Below are 25,447 nucleotides of genomic sequence, written 5' to 3'. Positions count from 1 at the left end.
ATTGTTTATTTGCAGTTGAAGAATTCTGTATTAAAATACATTTTTTAAATATCTGAATAATTTGTATTGATTTATTACCTATATACACATTGCTGATTGATATGCAATGTTTTTTTTACTTCTAATATTGGTATAATAATTTCTACTGTTTACTATAGATTATTGAATAATACATTACTTGGCTTACTATTTAATTATTTCCAATCACGTTTTAAATTACGATTTAACAATTATTTTTGTTAATTATGTAAAAATCTAATACATGAAAACTGAGAATGTTCTGTACATATAGTTCACATCATGTGTATTCGGTATGCAACTAGTTAGTACTATTATTAGTTATGTAGTTTAAGATGAAAGCCGGTCAATGAGTTAACCATGGCAGTTGTTTTTACTTGGTTTATTTCGTTATTTATGTGAGTAGTATATTTTATTTATTTTTAATGGCGCTTAAACTGTATTATACGGTACCTTGAAAAATGTTAGTCCACTATACTCCCTCTCATTAAAACTTTAAATACTTATTAAATTATAATCCATAAACTATCATACAAAATTTGATTCTTATGTATCAAAGTACTTCAAAAAATATTCTGTTTTGTAATTAGAAATAAGAAATGCATATTTTTATTTTAAAAAGTAAAAAAACGATTTAAAAATATTTTCAAATATGTTAATAATTATTGAAATTTGAAATAATGATTATTCTTCGATAAATGAATCACAGTGTACCTAATATTGAAATGTAATTCCGAAGTTATCCACTGTCCAATAGTAATAAAGTAATAAAGTTGGCGCTCCGTTGATATTTATATTTACTATTCAATGATTTGTCAGCGGAAATGGATATAGGACTATTAATATGTATATTACGTATACCTACCTATGTTTAATGTACAGGTATAATACGAAAACATATGTTCCTCATATTTATAATATTAGGAAAATGGGGTTATGTAACGATTGTAACGGATATTATAACGTCGGCCCCGATGCACTTCGCGATATTATAGAGCAAACGATGATTTATTTCGAATGCAAACTTTATGTTATGCCACAGACATATATTACGCCGTGCGCGTTTTCAATTTTATTTATTCGATTTCGGGTTTAACTCGACCGACGCGGTTTCTCTGTACTGTCGGTGTTTTATTGTTATTCCCGTCATGGTCGAAGATAGCCGCTTTCTGTCGAATACCTGAATGTATGACGGTTCTCATCGCGGTAGCGCTTTGTTGTTTTGCGCTACACCTCCGCTTTCGTTTAGTTTACAACAGCCATCTCTGCTGTAAGTTATTAAGTTTAACTGAATTATTTTTATCAGACATGATACTAATTCTCGGTCATTTGAAAAAAAGAAATAATACTTTAGTGCCGTTGCAACATATATTTTGAGAATTGTTCAAAGAACGATAGGCCTGCGTATAATGGATTTACACAAGTAAGTAGACCATATTACTCATGTCTATGCTTTTCCTGAAAAATACAATAAAATAACATAAAAGTACTAAATGAGTGCAATAAAGCCCTTAAAGATGACCTTATTTTTCGTTTTATCTTAAAAATCAATTTAATTGATATTTTAATTTTTAACAATTAAGAAAGTTAAATTTCTGAGATTAAACAATATTGATGAAAAAATTGGAAATTATGAATTATCAGCTATCGGCGAACAACATTATCTTGGGGCTTAATACTATAACATTAAATTTAAATATAAAATATAAGAACAAATTCTAAAAACATATAACTTAAGTTAAGAATTTAAGATTGAATTATGCATTAAACTATTATTTTATATTTTATACCTATTAAATTTAATTACATTGGATCTTCCACAATTTCTTGAGAAATGTTGAATATCCCTAATCATAAATTTTACACTAAAACTCGAAAAACTATAAATTGGTATATATTTAAACTAATAAACATGGGGAGGTAGGTAACCGCTGTGCTTTTACAGTGCACTGCTCAACTGCTGTTACTGTATTAAAGCTAAAGTACACTCGTACTTCATCATTAAGTAGATCACTGTAATAGATGTGTTAAATTTGACGATATATCAATGTTTACGAAAACTGATTCTGAGCTAAGGCGGTTTGTAGTATATTATCATTACGTGAGCTACGTTACCCTACAAAAACAAATTTCTTAACAAAAAATGTTATTCTTAATTCAAACATATTTTTAAAATTTTACCATATGTATAAAATAATAAAACAATTTTTATTTTTAAATTTTTTAGTATATTTAAAATTATTCATTATAAAATATTAAAAATCTATTGAGGAGAAATAATTTTTTTACGTTTGAATTGTTTATTTATGTTGGAAAACTTCACTCATTAAAAAATAATGACCGGTAAATTTTTTTCTTATAAATGGTTAGAAAAACTTTTGAAATGTTATATTTTCAAACCTTATATAAAATATATAAAAATCACAAAATAATTTACAAATTCGTCTTCCACAGGCTTGTGAAACATTAATTATTTTAGTACTCCAATTAGTCAACTATACTTAAATTTGCATCTACGTATAAAATATTATGATCGCTCTAATAGTTTCAATCTAGAATTATTTTTAAATTTAATAATTTATCGTTTTACAATTACATTTGAGTTTATTATTATTGTACAACAAATATAATACTTTAGCGGTCCATCTAGATAAATTCATGTTTCAGCTGATTTTTTCATTATTTTTGTTTTGGCACTAGAAAGCGGCTACTTATTATTATGTATTAATAAAGCTAATTTATATTATGTATAATGTATGATTAATGTTCAGGTTGAACTAGTCGATTACCTATATGTTATTATAATTTATTTGATGAATTCAATTTTTACTATATTAAAATTCAAGTCTGTACTTATACATTTATATGTACGTCGAATTTACAACTGTTTCATACTCGTTACATGTGTTATTATAATTTGCATTTTCTGTATGACATTGTAACTAAACTCTGACTGTATTGTATCCATAAACGTATTAGAATTGTTGTTCGAACAAAAACGTCATGAATATTAAATTTATTTCTTACTAAAAATAAAATGACTTGTAATTTTTAGTTATTTGGTGCTCGTTCTTCAAATTTAATATTAATTTAATTTGATCTTCCAGCGATTTTTGGATTACTGTGAGTTATGGTTATTGTAACCAAGTTTAAATTTCTTAAAAATGATATTTAAACTGATAAAATTGTTTTAAGGTAATTTCACTTGTCACTTGTGGTTTACGAAGGTTCATTTTACTATTTTTAATTTATAATTTCAAATAAACCTGTATGTAATACTTACATATACATCGTCTATTATATTTTATTTATTAGGTTATGTATTAAAATTTTCTTCTTTTATTAATTTTGAAATAATAGATAATTTAGTTAGGTATTCTTATATAGGGTACTTCTTTAAATATTTTATGACAGCATAATTTTTTATTTTATGTTTTAAATTAAAATATTTTTTGGAGTATGTCGGTACATAAAAATCGATATCCAGACGAGTAGTTTATAAGTTGAAAGTATATTTAAAACTTAGGTTTGATAAAAGAATCGCTCCATATCGTATTATTATTTATCTTATAAATTTACTAAGAAAGAATTTTTTTCCATCTCTATGACCACCTGAACCTCAATCTGAACCCTCTGATTACCTATTTGGTACATCCATCTAATCGTTTTTCAAAAAATTCACCTTGATGTTGAGCTATATTATAGTTATAGCTAATCCGTCAATAGTGGTTTTATTCACAAACGCGTCTATATAAAAAGATTCTCGTAAAATACGTAATAAATTATTCTCATTTTATAAACTTATACGTATATTTATAAAAATGTTAATTAGCTATTATTAATCTAAAAGCGTTACTTTATTTAACTTTTAAAAATATTTGTCAATTGTCTCAACCTCATGACGTTGTTTGGTATCAAAATGAAGTATTTTATATAAATATAGTATTTAATATTTAAATTATAAAGTAGGTACTAGTAATTCAATTGTGTAATAAACAATTAAAATATTAAATTATCCTAATGCTAATTGTAACTGTTATTGTTATTGCGTGGATAAATAAAAGAAAATTGGAAACTTATTAAATAATGATTTGAGTAGAAAATACATACTTTTTATTTATAATTTTAAGAACTATCATTTATTAAATGATATAAAAAATAATTGTTGTGTTTTATATTATTTTACTACTCAAAAGCTCAAAAGATGTATAAAATATATAGATGAAAAATATAAATGTACACCAGTATCAGTATCTATAGAAATATATATAATATTTAAAAATTATTATATAACATGACTATTTTTGATATTTATTTATTTAATTTAAACAAATTGTTTTATTTGATATTAATTAATAATATTTTATAAATATATAAAAATACATGTAATATTTATATTTAATATTTTTTAATCAGAAGTAAGGCAATAATATTGATTAGAACAGCTAAAAATAAACCTAAGATTTAAAATAGTGTCTTTTTAGATACACTTTCCAATCAATTAACATATATTTTTAATTAGGTATATATTTAGATGTTTAATGAGACGTAAAAAAAATTCAGTACAAACTAAAATGTAATTTTCGTCCTTATTTTGTACAATTAATATAATATATATTTCGTTTCATCAGTTATTAAAAAAATATAGTTAAATAAAAGTTATAATTTTACTATTTTGTATAATAAAATATAATAGTTTTTATAGTGTAGGTACCTAGTTAATTATTTGTTTTAGACGTTTTAGAATAATCTTTCATTAATTCGATTTTTTTATTTTTATACATTGATATTTTGAGAAAAATATTCTAATTATGAATATAGTGTCGAGTGATTTACTACAATGGATTTGTTAAATTTGAATTCAATGATATATTATAATAATTGTATTAGCATTGTGTACGAAAAACGATTCTAAACGGAAACAGTCTGTTGTTAGCCTATATATTTCATACTATCTTTTTTTAATATTGTTATTAAATTAATTTATTTTACTATCAATATTACAGATTTTGTTAAATTAGTAGAGTAGTGTGAATATGCTCATAGACCATAATATAAATTGGTAATAGCTTAAAATTAATCTGTTTATTTTTAAAACGTTATTGTGTATACCTAGTTCCAACTTGTAATGTTTTTATATTATAACATTTATTACAAAATAATCAACATCGTATTTCATCGTTAAAATATGTTCCGAATTTGAGCTCTAAATTTCTTTAAAAAATAGTTGTAATTATATTATTTATTAGATATTTTGGTTTCAATGTGAACATCTTATATGCGACCTTGTATTAATTAACTGTATAAAATACTTGTATGCTTATATATTTTCGTGATTTTGAAGAATTTTTTCAAAATAATCAAAACAAAATTATGCCTATGTATTATTAAATTTATTATACCTTTTTCTAGATTTTTTAAAACCCCCGTATCTTAAGGCTCAGCCTGACTTTTAAACTAGAACCAAAATTGAATATCACAGCGGTTGAAATTATATATTTAAAATAATTGAATAAATTTGTGTACGTGTATAATATGCGGACTAAAACTAGATTAAATTGGAAGAGGTTAGACCATGATCGTTTGGCACAAACCGGTCATTACTTTCTCTTTAGTTGACATATTGGGTATCGTGTGTCACGGTATTCAACACTAAAATGGGGTATGCTCATATTGAGATTGTTGAGGACCTACACAATTACTACTATCTAGGGCTAGGATTTATATGTAATAAAAAATTGTTAAATATACAAACAATTTTTTAGAATAGGTTAGGTTTGAATTTATTCATTTTTACATAAATTGTTAATAATTATATACATATTAATTAAAATATGCAAACAATTAATCTTAAATTTAAAATGAATCAAATTGTAGACATGCTGATGAACTTTCAGCATAAGTTATTTATAGCAAAAAGTTTTTTAAGGTAGGTAAGAAAAGTTTTGGTTTGAATAAAGTAGTTCATCTTAATGAGAAATATTAAGAAACGTTTATTATGTGGTAAAAATTAAAATTTTGTCCATCTCTGGTACCGTATATTTGTGATAGATTAATATAAAATGGGAGAGTATGAGAAAATGTTGATGTTAATAATATTAGACAAGACAATTATTATTAGTTATATCGTACCGCAATAATACAGAATAAATTCAAAATGACACACTCGTCTAGAAGAGTAAAATATAAATATTGTAATGGTGTTTCACGGAACAAAAGAATAGGAAATGACTCACTATAATCTATATTTTTGGCATGTGAAATAATAAGAGGGTAAAGGGCAAAAGCCACAAAAGCGAAATTGAGTATTTGGAATTATATTTCTGGAAGAAATATATTTTTTTAGAATGGCTATTTTGAGAATTTTGGGCGAAGAAGGGCGAAATACTAATTTTAATTTATCAGTAAAAGAAGAAAGAATATTAGGAGGTAGCCTCTTGGAGGTTTATTATGTTTGGAAACTAAAATTGTTGTTGAGAATTTTCCTGGCAGAGAAAAGTGTGACTAAGTTAGCCATTACCTAATAATAATAAACATCTATTAAATGGTTGTAGAATATCATTAAATATAATACATTGTATATAAACTAATTGCTTTTTTCGAGAGGCAATAATTTCATGCTTCTAACAGAAGAGACTTAAAGTCGAAATTATAAATGTTTTCCAGTAGAACGCTGAGGGTTTTACTATTATGTAGGTATGTGTATACGTTTTTATAAAATACATCAAATCATGCTATTATAAATTATTTATATAAATATAACAATAAGGCTTTAATTATGAATGAAGAAATATCCTATGCGCTTGATATTATGTAAATATGTTTCACTAACTGACAGTGGTTCCAAATTTTTTAGCCGGTGATGGTGCTCTTTTTTGGACTGAATTCAGTTGTTGTGGCGAATTCAATGAGGGTCGAGGAGTGTAAATAAAAAATGAATACTAGTTTAAACAGTATACAATTTAAAATTCGTTCTGAACAGTCTTCTATTTTGGTAAATGTTAATAACGGTTAAACAAAAAGTCCGGACACAATTTTTATTTTTAATAGTAAAATATTTAGTTAAATAAGTATAGAGGATACTACGGGATGTAGCTTAATATATTGGAGTGAATATGCCTATTACCAAATTTAAAAATAAGAATATTATTTAGTGAACCTCATAGGTTTTTATTTATATTTTAATTTTACAGCGAATTATGATCATCTTAAAATTATAAATGTTTGTACATTTTAAAATGCTCATATCTATTTAAAAATTTAAAATATCGAAACAGATAATGTTCTTTCTTCTAACTTTAACGATTTGTAAATTTACTCTAATATTAAAGCTAAGAACTCATAACGAGTTCTACTGAACGCAAATTTGCCTTGCTGTGTGTTTGTTAGACTTACATAACACACGCGAGGATAAAATCTTTATAAGTTTTTAATAATATATAAAATGAGAATTTATAAATAGACACAAATTATTATCGTAAAATTGAAATTGAAATTAACAAAATGAAATTACAATAAATTATAAATTATATGTTTTTTGTTCGTATATGGATCATGAAAAAAGAAAAAAATCTTGACATGAGCTCATGGTGTACAATTTAAAAACTGCTACTACCCTGCAGGTTATATCAATAAATTAATTACTAATTGATGTTTTTTTGTTTTAATTAAAATATTGTCTATAAATTTATTATTTGTGTAAATAAAAAATAGTTGTAAAAATAATTTAGGTTCATAGGTTGTGTATAATTAGTTTTATTTTTGTTGTTTTTTAATACAATGGAATAATAATATACTAGGAAAAGTGGAACCTATATAGTATAATCAACGACCAATGGAAAAATCGTATTAAAATTTAATTTTTTTCTTAGTTTAATTAGATTTAAATATTATATTTGAATTGTCATAATTATTTTTAAAGACCATACATTAGTAAAATGCTCGTTTAAATATAATGCTTGATAACATATATTATATTATGCTACTGCCGTAAAACAATCTTATTCTATTTTATGCATATATATTGTGTCATATAATAGTAATTTATTATTTTGTCCAATACTTAATAATAATCAACGGTCATTGTTATTATCATAATATAATACAATATTATATTACTTTTATTGAAAATCAATGAGATTACATTTATAACACATACGCGTTATTTTATAGTAAACATTGATAAATATAATGATTGATATGACACTAGACGTTATAAATTACGGTAGATAATCGTTTCTAAAAACTACATTACATAAAACGGAACTACTATAAAATATACGCTGCAGCTCGAGCGATGCGGTTTCGTAAGTTATACATTTATGATACAATTAACTATGTAACTGCATAAAATATCATGCATTATGCACACTGTACTTATTCATACATTATTATATTATTAATTAAATTCGTGCCGAACTCGTGTAATACGCAATACGCGCCACATCGGTGTTGAAAAGTATTCGAGTACCGGTATTTAAAAGGGCTATCTAACACTTGACCGTTTTTATACTGGCCACCTATGATTTACCTATAAATTTATCCTTATAATAAAAAAAAAATATTTATCTCGTGACGAATTCGGGTCGAACGTTGAAAAGCGATGATAGTTTTTTTTTTGCATTTGAAAGTATTCCTTAACACCAGTGTTTTTATCGACATTGCGGGTTACCAAGTGGGATTTAGCCGGACGTTAATTATTGTCATACCGTGCCGGTGTGCCGTCAATTACTCAGCATAATGGTCGGTCGGATGGTCGAATAGTTATTTTTTATTTTAATATTCGTATAGCGTTAGGTATCCAATATTCGCAGTGTTTATGTTATTTTTTATTATTTTTATTACTTTCACCGATTTCGAGTTTGTAATCGTTTCGTAGGACGGGGCAGTATCATTGGCGGCTGGAGGTATACACCGTATATATACAACGACTAAAACGCTATCTTTAAATTATATACGTCTACATCACGAAGGCTGATTGATCTAGCCTTCGCGCGCGTCGATCATTTCAGTTGCAGCGGAGCATCTAATATATTAAGTGATATACTGTGGCGTTTTTATTGACCGCCAAACCACAGCAGCTGCAGTCGCGACGTTGATATCGTTTCATGTGGACGTTATATATTTGAACGCAATAATTTACTTTTGAGAATATTGTTATATATAAAAAAAATGTACAATACATAATTTGGTCGTTTCCCGAATAATATAATTATAATTGTTTTGACTTAATTTGTGAATAATATTACACGTGTTTGTGGTTTTTTTTCAATGATATCATAGTTCCCGAAGAAGAACGCAATAATCTATTGTTTTTTTTTTTTGCTATGAGGTAACGAATGGGCTGAATGGGTATTACGTTTTGCTGATTTCTTCTTCCTGTATATTATTATACAAAACAGTACCTACGATCTTTAAAACTGAATTTGTCTAAAGATTTTAAATTAAAATTGGTCTTTGTCCATATCGAGTAAAATATGAAAGTTTCATAAATAAAATAGATTTTTTGACAAATTGTAGAACCGAAAATATCTTTGTGTCATTTATTGTATTATTTTAATTAATCTAACTTGTGCATTTATTTCATATAGCTATTGTATCACGATTATACATGTCTTAATATAAAATTACAATAAACATATTACGATTAGTAAATAAGTGATAATTATTTTATAGCAATTACTAAAATAAGTGAACATATGTATGACTGCAATATTTTATCTAATTTCGTAATTTTCAATATTTAACGTTATCACAAATATGACGACGTTTAAATTGTAATATTTTAAAATTATATACATCTATATATATATATATTTATTTAGGTACTATTAATTACCTATTAAAAAAATATTTTTCTCAGACTGTCAAAAAATTTTTGTTTCAATAAATAATATAGTTAATATAATATTAAATGATATGTATAATATATAGAAAATGTATCAGAGATATGTATACCTAAATCTATGTGCATTATAATATTGGTGTATTTTTCTTCATAATAAATCTAGATAATTGATTTGTGTAAAATATGTTTACTTGTTAACAGTAATATTTTCTATTCGTAAGTCCTTATAGCAACGTTCTTATATGATGTTTGTGAGTTGTAATTTTTAGTTGTCGTCTAATACGTGCATCAAATAAATATTTATGTTTATGTGCTTTCATCCAATATTTACCGATTGATCTACAATAAAGGGATTTTAAGTGATACGAATTTTGAAAACAAGTTTGAATTTACCATCAAGTCTATTCGAGATCGATTTTTCGGCGATTTGATTTTATTCTTCTAAAAATTTAAACAAGTCTTAAAAGTTTATAAAAAAATTGAAATTGTAGTAAGTATCTCAATTTGTAGAGACGTCGCGATCAAAAACTCGAAAAATTTCTAGCAGTCTTAATAATATATTATTCAAATCTATTTTCAGAAGTATCATCGTTTCACTAGGTCAATCGATACGTTTGAACGAAAACGCGTCTAATAATCTGCCGTGTTGCACAGTGTGACATATATTAGGTATATTATAGACAAAGAAAGATGGCAAATCACCGTTTCAAATCCCCTAAATTTATGTAACATAGTATAGACCGTGTGCCGTGGAAACATTAAATAAATTTAATATACCTTATACCAACGAATAAAAGGAAACTGTTTATAATTTCGATACCGTAAAATGAAAAAATAGTGGCAGTTTGCGCGTGCCTGTAGTTCATTGAACCATTTATACCTACTGCACTCGTAACGTATACACATAATCGCGCGGTGGCAATATTTTCAAACACTACTTTTAGAATTTCCTTACCAGTCGACGGCGGCGGCGACGGCGGTCGCATTCGTGACGGCGTGTCGTCGTCGTGTAGTCGCTACCGCGTCACTGGCAAAGGTCCAACGCTATTTTTCGTATATCCACTGCCGATTATCGCTACTTACCTTTTTTTTCTTTTTTCTCCACAAGATCTGACGAGATGGTGGAAACGCTATCAACTGGTTTTCAAAACCTTTACAACAAGTACACCAGATCAGAAAACGGACCGCAGGACAACGGCAGATGTAGTATATACATAGTGCCGGTGAACAAAAAATCCTCCAATACCACTGACGACACACAAGGTTTTCAGCGATATCGTCCAAAAGCCCGCAAATCTTTTGTGTTCAATGTAAAACAACTGTGCCAATCCAAACATTGGAAATGGGAAATTATGAGACAGAGCCGATTGCGTCCATCCACAGGACAGGGTTGTCCGATCTGCATACCCGTGAGTATGAGTATTTGATGTTTTTTTCCTTTTATTTACATGATGGTGTGGCAAACAAACCTTGAGAAACATATGTATACAAATATCCTATAATAATCTCCCTTAACTGTTGTATAATGCTCCTTCCTTCCAATGAAGATCTCACATATTTACAGCATTTGAGGTTTTGAAATTTCAGAATAACTTCACGGTAGTAATTTGTGGATTCAGACACTGTTAGCGCCTAAGATTCTTATTGCTTTTTAGTTATAAAATAACACTGTTAATATCACGAACCAAATAGTATTATAATATATAGGTACTTATATGAGACTAGTTGTGCTTAAAATAAAATTTATATTTCAGGATTAGTTGATACCAATGTTCCATGTACCATTGTTCTTCTTATAGTTTGCGGTCAGTGTATACATTTAAATTTAATAAATATTATTTTTATGTATTCTATAAGTATAAATTACCAATAGATATATTATTATTTAGCACAACTGGTCAACCGACCTTCACATATTTTGAAAACAATTGATATATGTATTATGTAAAGGTCATTTTAAGTACAGTTAGTTAACTCCTGTTTCTATTTACTTAAAAAAGTTATCAAACATACAAAAAGACTCATATTATGAAAGGTATTTAAAATTCCTATTATTATTATTTATTAACGCGGTAGGTATACGGTAATGCGCTGCTAGCATTTGCATATGTAGGTACATATGTACCTACTTCATACATTTGTATTACATAATTTATGCCAGTGGTCGGCAACCTTTTTAAACTCTGGGGACGCATTCAAAAATGTAAAAAGTTTTGTGGGCCATGTCAGAGGAAATTTAAAAATTTTAGTCTTATTTTAAAAATTATCATGTAAAAATGTTACAATTTAACAGCTATATAATTAATTAATTAAAAAATAATGAAATTAAAACTATGTTAATTCATTTTTTTCAAGGTGAGAAAATAAAAGTTTCAACTTTACTTAAAAAAACTTGAGACCATGTATCAGGAATAAGTTAATTTTTACCTTGTAGTTTTATATTATAAGTATGGAATTGTCCCACGAGCTGTCGGTTGCTGATCACTGATCTATGCCGTTTATATTATAATATTTTCTTTTGATTTCTAGAACACGTCGAGGGGTAATGAACGAGTCGTATCGAATTTAAAGAACTTATTGGACATATACAACATCGGCGCCGTTAAAAAGTCAATGTTTGGTAGTTTTGTCGACGATTTAAAGTTTTTCTATCAGCTCAAAAGCCAAGAGTACAAATACATATATGACGAAGTAGGTACACAAGACACAATACTACATTTGTTGTATGCATACATGCGCGGTAATTAATTTATTGAATTATAACTCCTAAAGGTTCTGGAAGATGAAGTTGTAGTGAAAGCAATTAGCACAGTCGCACGTAATGTGTGTGATGATTCGGCGGACGGCGATAGCCGATTTGACGAAGAGACGAGAACACAGCAAGCAAACACGAGGCGCATACTAACGGTCATAAGTGCAAATGCGAAAAACTGGGTCTACAAGTAAATTCGTTTGTTTTCCGTTCTACTGCGATGTATGTGTATAATTATTGACTGTGTTTTGTAGGGTAATCGGTTGGTTCACGTACCGGGTGATCTCGTTGTTGGCGACTAGCCTCGTGGTCCAGCCTTCTCAAATCGACAGGGTCAGGGAAGTAGAACAGAGTGGCCTACCCGTTATTTATTTACCGTTGCACAAGAGTCACATGGACTATATACTTTTGGGATTAGTGTTGACGATGAATAACATCAAACCACCTCTAGTAGCGGCTGGAGAGAACCTTAGGGTTTTCTTCATTAGGTACATAATATCCTTCTTTGATAAATAAAAAATATCATGAAGATAAAATGCTAATTTGTTTTATTTTTTTTTTTAGTAAACTGTTGAGTTTTTTGGGAGCGTTTTACATCAAGAGACATGTAGATACAAAAAAAGATCAATTGTATTGGTCAGTTTTGAGCAGTTATATTAAAAACAGTATGAAAAATGGACACCATATAGAATTCTTTTTAGAAGGTGCCAGAACTAGAAGTGGAAAGTGTGGCGTACCTAAAGGTGTGATAATTAAATATAAAAATGTATAGTTATTGCTTAAGTCGTGTATAATTATTTGATTTTCATATATAGCTGGTTTATTGAGTATCATAGTGGATGCTTACCGTGAAAAAGTTATTGAAGATGCGTGGATTATCCCTGTTTCTATGAATTACGACCGAATATTGGAAGGTAATTTTGTGAGAGAACAACTTGGCCAACCAAAAAAGAAGGAAACTTTTTTTGTTGCAATATCAACATTCATTAAAGCTATTTGCTCACACTATGGAATTATGAGAGTGGATTTTAATAAGCCTTATAGATTACGAGTATGTTTAATATATTATATCATAATATACTAAAATAGTTATAAAAGAATAAATGCAGTTTGAATTTGAGGTTAATAATTAAAAATAACTGCATTTTTAATTTAATAATACAAACTTATTTAAGAACTTTTTTAAATGACAAAAATTATTTTTTGAATACAAGTTATACTATAGGCTTTTATTTAACTAAATTTAACTATAAATAAATTTAAAAACAAACATAATATTAGTTAAATTATTAACATATATTTGATATTTTCATTCAATATTAGATATATTAAAAATATCACCCAATATCTTTTGAAACAAACTCAGTTCCTTGGATTTCATTATAAGTGATTTTGATTTGAGTATATTAAACTTATACTTATAGTTGTATATTATTGATTTAACTTTGTAACATATTGTTTTTATATCATATTTTAGGATTTATATGAATCAATTGATAAATTGACACAATTAGAAAATGAATCATTAAATAAGAATGGTATGGAAGTGATGTCTGCAACTATTTCTTATAAAAATACAGTAGACAAAATGGCAAAACATATTGTTTATGGTAATATTATTTTTTTTTAAATGATGATAAAAATTAGACTATTTAAAAACCTAATTTATATTGTATTATATTTATGGTTCTCGTAACGTTATTTTTAATTTTTTTTGTGAATGTGTTTTTTGGATTGAGCTTATGATATTTCTTTAATCTTAATTAAATTAAGTTAAATTTTAATTTAGAAAAAATAATATCAAAACCTATTGGTAATATTTTTTGTTTAAACAATTTTAATAAAAAATAATATAGTAATAAATTATTTATTATTTTAACTTTTAGGTAAAATACTTATAGAAAAATAAATCTTGTAGTTTCCAAGAATAAAAATATTCTAATAAAACAATTTTATAATTTATGACATGTTCATATTATTTATTTATAGTTTTTTTATAAAATTTAAATGACGACAAAAATCCTTTTTTCATATTAAAGAAATGTAGTATTTTATAGATTGTTGGAAATCAACTCCTATAATGTCAACACATGCAGTGTGCTTTTTACTTTTGAATAAGTATAGAAATGGTACTACTTTAGAACAATTGGCTAAGGATATATTGAATTTGCGTAGTAAATTGACTCAAGGCGATAGAGATATTGGTTTCAGTGGAAGGTCCATAGAAGTTATCAAACATGCAGTAAGTATTAGATGAAAAATATGTAATAAAATATCTTACAAGTTTATTATTGTTTCAGATTAATCTTTTAGGGCCAAAATTAGTTGTATATGAAAATACTGACGAGGGCTATTTTATTAAACCAATTCTCGATGTATCAGCCTTAATAGAACTGTCATATTACGCAAATAATCTTATTTCCCATTTTATGCATCAATCAATAGTGGGTCAGTATTAAGTATAATATATACATTAATGTAATATTTTTAGATTGGCATTTTATATTTATTTTTCATTTTTGTTGTGTATTAATCTTAATTAATTTTTACAGCTCTTTCAATATGTAAATTAGTCGGTATGGATTTTTTGAACAAAACTATAACAGAAACAAAAATCTCAAGGAATGAATTGGTTGAAGACGTATTATTTCTTATCAATTTATTACAATTTGATTTTGTTTTTATTAAACCTTGTGATAGTCTTGATGATATTGTGGAAACAGTGATTAGAAATTTCGAGGAAGAGGAAATTATTTTGATCGATATGGTATTTTGGCAATTGATTATTATTTCTATTTAGCCGATTGTAGCATATTTGTTTATTATATAATATAATAATTTATTTTATTTTATAGATGCTCGAAGAAGAGAGACATGGCCATAATTTAGCAAAATTGTTAAATTGTGATTCCGATGATGATGATTATCCACAGCCACATGTTGAAATTGATGTTAAATATCGCGTAAGTTTTTTTATTGATGATTTTGTATAACTTACATCATTTTTTTTTTCATCATAATCCTTATTATATAGTTTTTTTTTTTTTTTAATATATATAAAATTCTTCTCAATTTTAGGTTAACATTAATGAAGATAGTTTGAATAGATTACATTTTTATCGATCAGTTATGATGCCATACTTAGAATGTATGGCTGAAAGTGCTGGAAGTTTTCTTGCTTTGTCAGAAAATTCAGTGACAGAACGTGAGCATATACAAACAATTTTAAACCAAATGCATGAAAATTTAGAAGAGGGTATTTTGTCATGTGGTAATTTATTTTTTTTTTACAAATTTAGATCAAATCATATTTTTTGTATAAATATAGGCATACCTTCTTATTTTTCATTAAACAATTAATTTCTATTAAAATATGTTTGCAGGTGAAAGTATATCTGTGGATACCATAAAACATTCGTTTTTAGCGTTTGAAAGATTTAATTGTTTACAAATTACAACAAAAGACAATATTAAGACATTACATGTTGTTAATGACCAATCCAGTGAGGTAAATACTGGAATGCAGAATATGTCAGAATATATTGAAGAATTTGTAAAGCAAATAATTTAAAGTTGTATTAAGTAATGTGTGTTTAATTATGTTATCTTATTTAAAACTAAATTGTACAGTTATTAAATTACAATTGGATTAACTGGTTTCATTCTAAAATGTTATGTAATATTAACATTTTTAAGTATTTATTAAAAGACATAGATTACATAATATTTGTAAATTAAAAAAAATGTATTAATTTATAAATAATTTTCAGACATGCTCAAACTATGATATTCAAAATAAATTTTTGTTTTTTTTTTTTATCTTTAAATATTAAATTTAAAATAATATATATATTATATAAATGTAAATATTTGTTATATTTAACTTTCTAAAATTGGGATACTTTATTTTTAAGTTCTGTAATTGTATTAAATATTGTATAAAAAGCTAAATCTTTAAAATAAATCTATGTCCAAAGACAGGAACCTTGTATTATATTAATAAAAGATCGAGACTTTTTTTTCCAAGTTATTTTATTTAAGTTGTATGATTATTTAATAATGAATTCCTTTTTTTCAATGGTAATCTAGGTACCTAATATGAGTAATTTAAAATGTTTTTTGTTTGTTGCTATAACTCAAAATTTATTTCAAATAGTTTTCATTTGTACGTTTTTATGTTGTGATTGTAAAATTGTATCACTACACAGACTAGTATTGAACAGGATAAAATATATATATATATCTAAAATGAGTAAAGTTTTTATATATATTTTTATGTAGGTAAATATATTCTCTTTGGAATGAGATGAGACCTCAGTGGCCAATCTGTGCGCATTGGCGTAGCTTTATTACATAGCAGGCGTACAGATAGTGTTTGGTGATAGATAGTGCTGTGACACGGTAGTCGGTGGGATTGACAAATGGGTATAGTCTTACCTTCTGATGAAAACTGGTCGCCTTTTATTCAGAATAGAGTACACAATGAGTGTATGTACCTTTTGATCTGCAAAAAACCACACGATTGTATTTGTATATAATACAATATATTATGTATGTACCTATATTAAACTTTACTGTTAATTTTGTACTAAACAATAAGAATGTGATAGAAGTGTAATATTCATAGATACTATACTGTAGGTAAATTTTTTAAATCTTAATAATTCAAGCCAACAATATAAAATATTATTTGCATTTATGGTGTATATTTTGTAGGCTTAAAGGTAAAATGTGCATAATTGTATTGTACCTTGGTACAATAATATTCAATATAGGAAACAAATATTATTTATAGTTATTTTTTTGAAAATAGAGTTTGAAGTAAGTTATAACTTTAAAATAGATTTTTTTAAAATTTTTATCAAGTTCGGTACAATTATTAATTGTTTAATTGTTAGTTAGGTATCTATTAGATATAATTATTTATAAAATATTTGAATTTGTTATGAAGCTTACTTGAAAATTACTTCAAGTTTTTTATAATTCAACTCTTAAATCCTTTAAAATTATGAGTAGGTATCAAGAATTTTAAAATGTTAATTAAATTGAATTAAATATGTACGGAAGTTGATTTATAGTAAAATTAAACGTCGGTTTCAGGTCGACAAAAAATAGAAGTTTAGTTTTGTTACCTTCTGGAGAACATTTGCCACTTGTTGCACCAAAATTGTTATTGTTAATTTCGATGGCATGGAGACTTCCGTAGTTCCGTAGTTGATGTTGACGAATGCAGATTTCGAACGACTATACTAAAAAATAAAAGTTTTGTTTTCTTGTGGTTGAAAAGTGTGGAATTGGGCGTTTTTCTCCCTCAAAAAGTAAATTGTTTTTCTGTACGAGTTTAGATTGATCGTTTGAATTTTTAGTACATTTTAAGATGATTTGAAATTTGAATAGAAAGTTAACTGAACCAATTAAGGAAATCAAACGTTGTCTAAAGCTAACAAAATTCAATACTACACGGACAAATATAGACGGAGGTAATTAATTTTAGTATCGTTATATTTACTTCAGGAGTTCCGGTATTAATTTTGGTATTTATACCTAGGCGCAATTCGTGTGGTTTTTTTTTATTTAAAGTAAGTTCAGAATATCTATTAGTTATTACGAACAATAGCTTGGGATCAGTCAAATTTTTTGACGATACGTTGGTTTTTTTGTTGTTTTAGGATAAGTGAAGTCAGAATCATCCACTTCACTGGATGAATTGAATACGTCACTTGATACGTACTGTATGCGATTGCTGCATTTGATTTGTGATTATTTGAAGTTTTATTCATAGATTTGTCTTTTTTTTTGTACGAGTTTGGTGATATCGGTGATCATTATTTAAGCGTAAGTTAGCAAACGTCGATCAGCGATTACCGATACGTGATGTATTAATATTGACTAATTAATTTAATAGATTTTTTGTCGTATTTACGTGACCAAGAGTTTTTTTTTATGTCCTTACAACGTTCAACTTGGTAAGTTTTTTTTATAACACATTCCACAATGTAAAATATTTTTTTAAATCAAAAAGGTACTTAGGTTAGGTATTTATATAGTAGGTATTATGGCGTTTCAAAATGCGACATAACGCACAGACGACTGAATTGTTCACGACGTAGACGGGATTATTTTTTAAACTGAACTAATAATATGGTCTTCAGAGTTAGCCATTAGGACAATAATTTGGTACTAGTGTTTTTTGTCGACATTTTAACTATTGATGTTGTATGAAAAGAACTATACGCGACCATTACTTATTTCCGGCGCTAGATGACGCTGATATTATTGTATTATTTTTATTCAATTTTATTATATTTCTGACTACCAGCTTTCTTTTTCATGTTAATCAACCACAACACTATTTAGGGTAAAAGGTTTAATTCACAAATATTAAATTTATTCAAATTTATTGTACTGAATCTCGTTTTGAAAGTAGAGTGCTTAGATGAATATATGAACCATTTCTAGAAGTGTGTACTGAATGATAATAAATAGAGAAATATAGCAAGTCTAATAAAAACCCAGTATAAGCACATATCTTATGACACATTGGAATTTGGAATTAGTATATTATAATTTATATTAATATATTAAAAAATTATTTAAGGGGTAGTCGGGTCCGGGTGGTGATACTGTCATATATATAAGTGATTTTCAAATGTGTAACATAAGTATACGATCAATTGTGGTTTTAAATGTTTTAATCGACAGCATTAAATTTGAGCTTGGATTTTCATCAGTTACACCGCCACTCATTGACTTCCAACTTCAAAATATTATTACTTAGTAGCCAATATAGTCGACATTCTATTTATTTAATGGTTATAATCAATTATTTAAACGATTTTGTATAATATTTATATTTATATTTCTTTTTTATGATTGATGATTAATGATTATGACAAATATGTTAATTTTACCATTTGTGAGTGTGGTAAACACTAAACAAGAAAGAACAATTTTACAGTAAGCTTCTGCACATAGATTCATGTGTTATACGAAAGAGATAGTAGGTAGATATAATTTTTAGTGATTGCTTACACCACTGACGACTCTACGCCAAATCACTGTTTGTGTACAAGTTAATGGCTCTCTTATTCACTCACAATCGTTTTTCGTATACAATTATATTAGTATATTACATCATTGAATTCAGATTTAACACAAATTCATTACAGTGGCCCACTCGATACCCACTTATTCGCCTTTTTTTCTTGAATTAGATAAGGATAATCATTTATATAGGATTTATTTTTACAGTTTTAGTTATCTCTAATATTTTTGAATTAGTTTAATATTTTAATAAAATTCTTTTTTGCATTTAATTTTGTTGTGACTCCAAAAATTGGTAAAAATATTCTTAATCTTGTCGGGTTGATATCGATTATTTATTATCTCCTGTATTAAAATTTTTTTTTGTTCTATAAATTAATTGTATATCATAATTTTGATATTTTGATCGTATCAACATAAAAAAATCATTAGGTACCACTACCTACAGGAATATTTTTTAGAATTATAAGTGCTTTGATAGTATAGGATCGTCCATTATATTTTACGATTGGTGCATTATTTTTTAGTAATGCTAGAGATTCTACAATCTTCCAAAAGTTGTTGATAATAATATTTTTACATTGAACATTAATTTTTTTATTTTGTTGATATAAATAATAATAACTTATTATTTTACTGACATTAGTTAGTAATATTTAGTGTGATGTAACGTATAAGTATAGATATATAATAATAAATTGAAAAATGTTAAATTATCTATTTAAACATAATACAATTTCGTTGGTTCTTATTTAGTTTTTTTTTATAAATTGATTCGTTGCCTACTCCTCCACTCCTATAATTTGGCATATTGACGCCAAAAACTGGAATTGGCAGTCGACAGACATTACACATACTACGTACGCCATGTATGAGTTCGTGGTTTGAAAATTGAATTTGGAGGTAGGTTTACATTATTCGAAGGGACGGATTTGAATGTGTACTTAATGTGACACTTGCAGTACTTTATTTGTGGAAAATAATTTTTATAAAAGTGGAATTTTTGAAATTTTAACTCGCACATATTTGGCTGGACTTATGACGTGCATTGTCTGCCTCTGCCAGTGACCGATGGTACCTTTATTATAGAGTGGTTCTGTAGTTTCGCCGCTATTTACACCACTGATAATAGCAGGCCACGATTTCGTCATGTGTACGAACATTTTAATTTTAATTTTAATACGTTTATTTCGGTTTTACGTGTTCGAATAAATAATAAAATGTTGTGCAAACATTGGTAATAATCTCATGTTAATAAGTGGAATCAAAAACCTTAACAAAGTTCTGTGAGTGCTGGATTTATAAGGATTTACTTACAGTAAGCGGTAACCTTAATTACTTGATATAAGTCATTAAAATTACAAATTTTAATACGTAAAATGAATTCCCCTAAACAAAGAAAATAATATCAATATTTTATATTAATATAAAATGTCGAGTGATTTATAATAACTTAATGCCATAAGCTATTTAAATTTTAGTAATTAGATGCTAGATAATTTTAATAAGCACGCATAGTTTTTGTGTGTTATATAATATGTACAATATAGTAGGTACATGAATATTTATGATTTTCAAATTAACTGAAGAGCACTTAAATTTGGAAATATGTGTAGTGTGTACTAAATAATCTTTATTAGATTACTGGTACCTAGGTATATAATTAATACGATTTAGTAGCCGTGGAATTCGTCAATTTCTAGGAATTCATTTTTATCATCGTTTATCATTATAATAAAATAATATAAATACTTCGGGTTTATTTAGATTTACTTTTAAGACTATATACACATTATTTATTTATACTTAAGTGAACACCACATACTACTTTTATTTATCTGCATGATACAATGCACAGTATGCACGTAGTAAAAAAAAATAATTTCGCAATAAGCAATAAGCCAATAACACTAACCTGTATGATTTTTATTTAATGGTATCTAGCTGTTGAAAGTTCAATTTTGAATGGGTACTTCCTACAGTTTACACTATTAAATATAATTTTATCATTTTGAAGTATCCGTCATAGTGTGAGCACTATGTTTACATTCGATGTCTTTGTCTGTCACTTATACATCATATCAATATCACGCATTGTATTGAGAACAATTAGTGAAAATTACATTTTTGAATATTATTAGGTTCATCAATCTTGTGAATCTAACGTCAAACCAATGGAATCACTTAATATACTTTATAAATATTGCTTTTTAAAATTTTTTTGCCAATTATTAATTATTTTATTGAAGTTGTTTCGTCTAGCCTCCGCTAAGTTATTTAAAATGTGTAATGAAAATATTGGATGACTAATTAGGTTAGCACACCAATTATTTGAGTACTATTTAATTAGTTATTAAAACGTCATTTACTACGTCATATTGTACTTATACCACATACCTATATAGATATTATCGTACTTTAAATAGTATTTATTGATATAGTAAGGTTAACTACATATAGCATTATATTAATAAATAAGTAGTATCGAAGGTATTTACGTATTTGTAGAAATATTATTTTTAGAACTAATTTATTACTTATTTTCATAGTTATTACAATATAGATATAGATTATAGATATATTTATTATCCATATATTGTTAAAATAGGTACTGATATGATTGGCACATATCTTATACGAGTATTCATTTAAAACATAACATGCTTAAGTCAAAATAGTGAATACATATTTATTATTTACATCTTAAGCATTGAGTTTTTATGATTATTTTTGTTGTTACTTAGATACTCTTTTTATTGATAAAATTATTTAGGTACATCTTGTATTTTTCCAACGGTTGATCTTTTGTATTCACTGAAAGTGAAATAATTTACTATTGTCAACAATAAATTGTATTAATTTGTGAACATTTGATTGTAAGTCTAAATTAGTAGCTATAAAAACGCATGTACTACATAATTGTTAAATGCAATATTTTTGAGTATACATTTTCAAACTTCTTATTTAAAAATCACTTATTAATTTATTACCTGTCGATTCAATCCCTAATGCAAAATTTGGTGTCTTTATTATTTATTTTATTTAAAATTTAACAGCGTTAATTTTTTTAACTAACTTAAATACAAATTAATAATGCGTGAATATTATTGGCCACTCTGTATTTTAATAAGTACGAATTGAAAATCGAAATCGAAAGTGCTCTTATATTCCAATTGACTGAAACTGTTATAAGTGTTGAGAGTACCTACTTATATAATATAGTCTGTATAGATACCAATATTATACTGATTCCATTCTGGCTAGTATAGGTATTTGACAAATATTTGCCACTTATTGTAACGATATTATAGCAATATGTAATAGTATTATTAAAGACCTTATTTATCAAACAATATATTCTTTTCTTGAAGACTTTTAGTAAAGCTGACAAGGATAAAAGTGAAAATGGTTATAAAGCAATAAAGGTACGTGTGGAAGCGATGTATATTATTTCATAATATTATATTTAAATAAAAATATTTAGTTCAATAATTTCGCTTAGTGTTGAAACAAACGCCGATAAAGGCCTTTTGGCTTTTGTGGTGTTTTATATTTCATTTCCTACTAAAAAGACTTAAGGAGTACTTATCTCTACAAAATTTGTTTGTTTACAGTGTTTATATTTACCGTACTTTATATAGGTCATTACAATATTGTTCTCGTAGTATTTATCAAAATATGATTCGTACGTATTGTAGCATACTTGCATATTATACTTATTTTCCGTTGTTCCAATTCATGGATTTGAAATGATCGTTTAAGTCAATTGTAAATTGTTTGTTTTTTAATTAACGCGAGTTAGTTTTATAAAGTTTACAAAAGTGTGAGGCGTGAAGGTGCCGAGGACTCAACGGCTCTGCTACATATCAATTCGTTGTGCTGGGGATTGTCTTATATATGTGTTGTGTGACATGCCCGGTCCTTTTCTCCTAGACCCGAGGTCCATAAATTTGGTCACGTTCTCACTTTTACATCCTTCGGAAGTTGTTGTCAACTAGTGCGAATAGTCATAGCCCATGAATGGGCTGCTTTAGTTGGGGCTTATACTATTATAAAATATATTTACGAGTTCAGAAAATCGTGGGCTCGTTACACCTCCCTACAAAAAAAAAAGTTTGTGTCTGCAAAACAGAAATTTTTACAAACTTTAAAATGTGTTATAAACTTAATCCAAACACAATTTATTTAATATATTATTATTATGACCCAGTTCATGTACAATTATTATTATTATTTTTTGAAAACATTATTATTTCTTAGATAATAATACAATATTATTTTGTATAATATAAAACTGTTACTTGTTAGTATTATGACTACTATGATATAAATGAGTATGTTATATATTTTAATCTTTGTATTTCTCAATTTAAAATATTTAATCAAAGATTGTGTTAGTATTTGTGTATAATACAAATCAATACATTGTTAAGTTCCATCACCATATAATATAAATTATTACGAGTGCTTCGTAAATAATATATCAACTCTTATTATCTACATGTATTACACATTATATAATACACATATAAATATATTTCCGATTTAGGTAACTGTTAATTGAGTACATTTGCATTTTTCAAAATGTAACATAAAATTATTAATATTAATAATATATAACCTCTGCCATATGTGTTATTTGTGATGTATATTGGATACTGTTTTTTTATTATATATTTCTCCTTTTCTCTTACATCGTTACATAGCGTATACAGTTTAGTTGGTTTGAAGATCGAAAAAATATAATTAAAAACGTATTTTGTTAAAATAATATGGATTGTGACATTGAGTGATGTGGTGATTTTGATCACTGATTAACTCATGTGTTTCCAGTAAGTTCAACATTCTGCCATTATTATTTACTGTTCTGACATACCCTGAATATAATAGTTTCTTTCTCTTTAAGACTACCAGTTTTATGTTACAATTATTGTTGATCTCGTCGCTATAAGAGGTTGTGTTTAAAAATCTTAGTATTTCCTTTTATCATAGTTTTTTCATGTACTTATATATGTTGTTCCATTTCAAAAAATCATTTAAAGTTACTTATCACTTATGTGAAAATACTATTGAAGATTAGTATTATAGGCCGATATGTTGACCCTCATAAATTTTTATAACGAGGTGTTTTGCATATTTTTTTTGTAAAACAAAGTGATCAAACTAAATAATATGTACCTAAATATGCTACATAAAGTAGTATCATGATAAAATCGTATTATGCTTGCAATTAAATTAAACCTTGACCGCTATATCACTACGTCTTGTCCGTGACAGTGAATTTATTTTTTATTTCTAAAATACTTATACAATTTATGTATTTTGCACTACAGGCATAATATCACGTGGATGTGGTGCAATTGCAGGTTTATACACATAGGTGTATTAGAATATATAAAATATCATCTCCCTTTCTCAATCGAGATGACACTTTTGGTAAAGAAATGGATTTGAAAACTGATTTATCACCGTTGACATATATATTATGCCGAATCGCATGCCTATATTATACATGTATCATAACGTCGATTCATAATTCATAATATTTTTATGTATTTCGTTGTCAATTGTATTATAACTGTTTACGTAAATGCGTGATGTGCTGCAGTAAGTAGTGTGTATATTGTCAACCACACGAGTAGGCGCGTAAACCGCAACAGGTTTTCGTAACCCTGGATCGTTGACGTTGCTGCAGTGACCATCATTGTTGCAGTGATCGCGTTTGTTTCTCTCCCAAGTGTGTATAACATGTATAATATTATTATAAGAACGACGATCAGCAAATG

The 25,447-nt window shown here is 26.7% G+C and overlaps 1 protein-coding gene across 4 annotated transcripts; it reads left to right on the top strand.

The window, feature by feature from the left end:
• Positions 1–308: 308 nt before the first annotated feature.
• Positions 309–16,277, top strand: LOC113551146 (glycerol-3-phosphate acyltransferase 1, mitochondrial). Of its 4 annotated transcripts, XM_026953197.1 has the most exons (15): positions 1,074–1,288; positions 1,359–1,441; positions 10,974–11,274; positions 12,395–12,556; positions 12,638–12,807; positions 12,872–13,105; positions 13,182–13,360; positions 13,433–13,668; positions 14,095–14,227; positions 14,675–14,859; positions 14,918–15,065; positions 15,170–15,384; positions 15,473–15,580; positions 15,696–15,888; positions 16,001–16,277. In XM_026953197.1, the coding sequence occupies exons 2-15, from the start codon at positions 1,428–1,430 to the stop codon at positions 16,186–16,188; spliced, it is 2,466 nt and encodes an 821-aa protein (XP_026808998.1). In that variant the 5' UTR covers positions 1,074–1,288; positions 1,359–1,427; the 3' UTR covers positions 16,189–16,277. The 4 variants fall into 4 exon arrangements, with proteins under 4 accessions (XP_026808996.1, XP_026808998.1, XP_026808997.1 ...); XM_026953195.1 differs by lacking the exons at positions 1,074–1,288; positions 1,359–1,441 and adding an exon at positions 309–416; XM_026953196.1 differs by having other exon boundaries at positions 1,074–1,441.
• Positions 16,278–25,447: the final 9,170 nt, after the last annotated feature.

Source organism: Rhopalosiphum maidis, chromosome 2 (assembly GCF_003676215.2).
Source record: "Rhopalosiphum maidis isolate BTI-1 chromosome 2, ASM367621v3, whole genome shotgun sequence".
Lineage (NCBI taxonomy): Eukaryota > Metazoa > Arthropoda > Insecta > Hemiptera > Aphididae > Rhopalosiphum > Rhopalosiphum maidis.
The sequence above is the reverse complement of the archived record's forward strand: the minus strand, read 5'-3'. Positions and strand labels throughout refer to the sequence as shown.

Bases quoted from the DNA above. Each gene is read 5' to 3' on its own strand.
- LOC113551146 (XM_026953195.1), top strand. From the start codon at position 379: ATGGCAGTTGTTTTTACTTGGTTTATTTCGTTATTTAT. The intron at 13,669-14,094 runs GTATGTTTAATA...ATCATATTTTAG, and splicing joins ATAAGCCTTATAGATTACGA to GATTTATATGAATCAATTGA. The intron at 15,581-15,695 runs GTAAGTTTTTTT...TCTCAATTTTAG, and splicing joins AAATTGATGTTAAATATCGC to GTTAACATTAATGAAGATAG.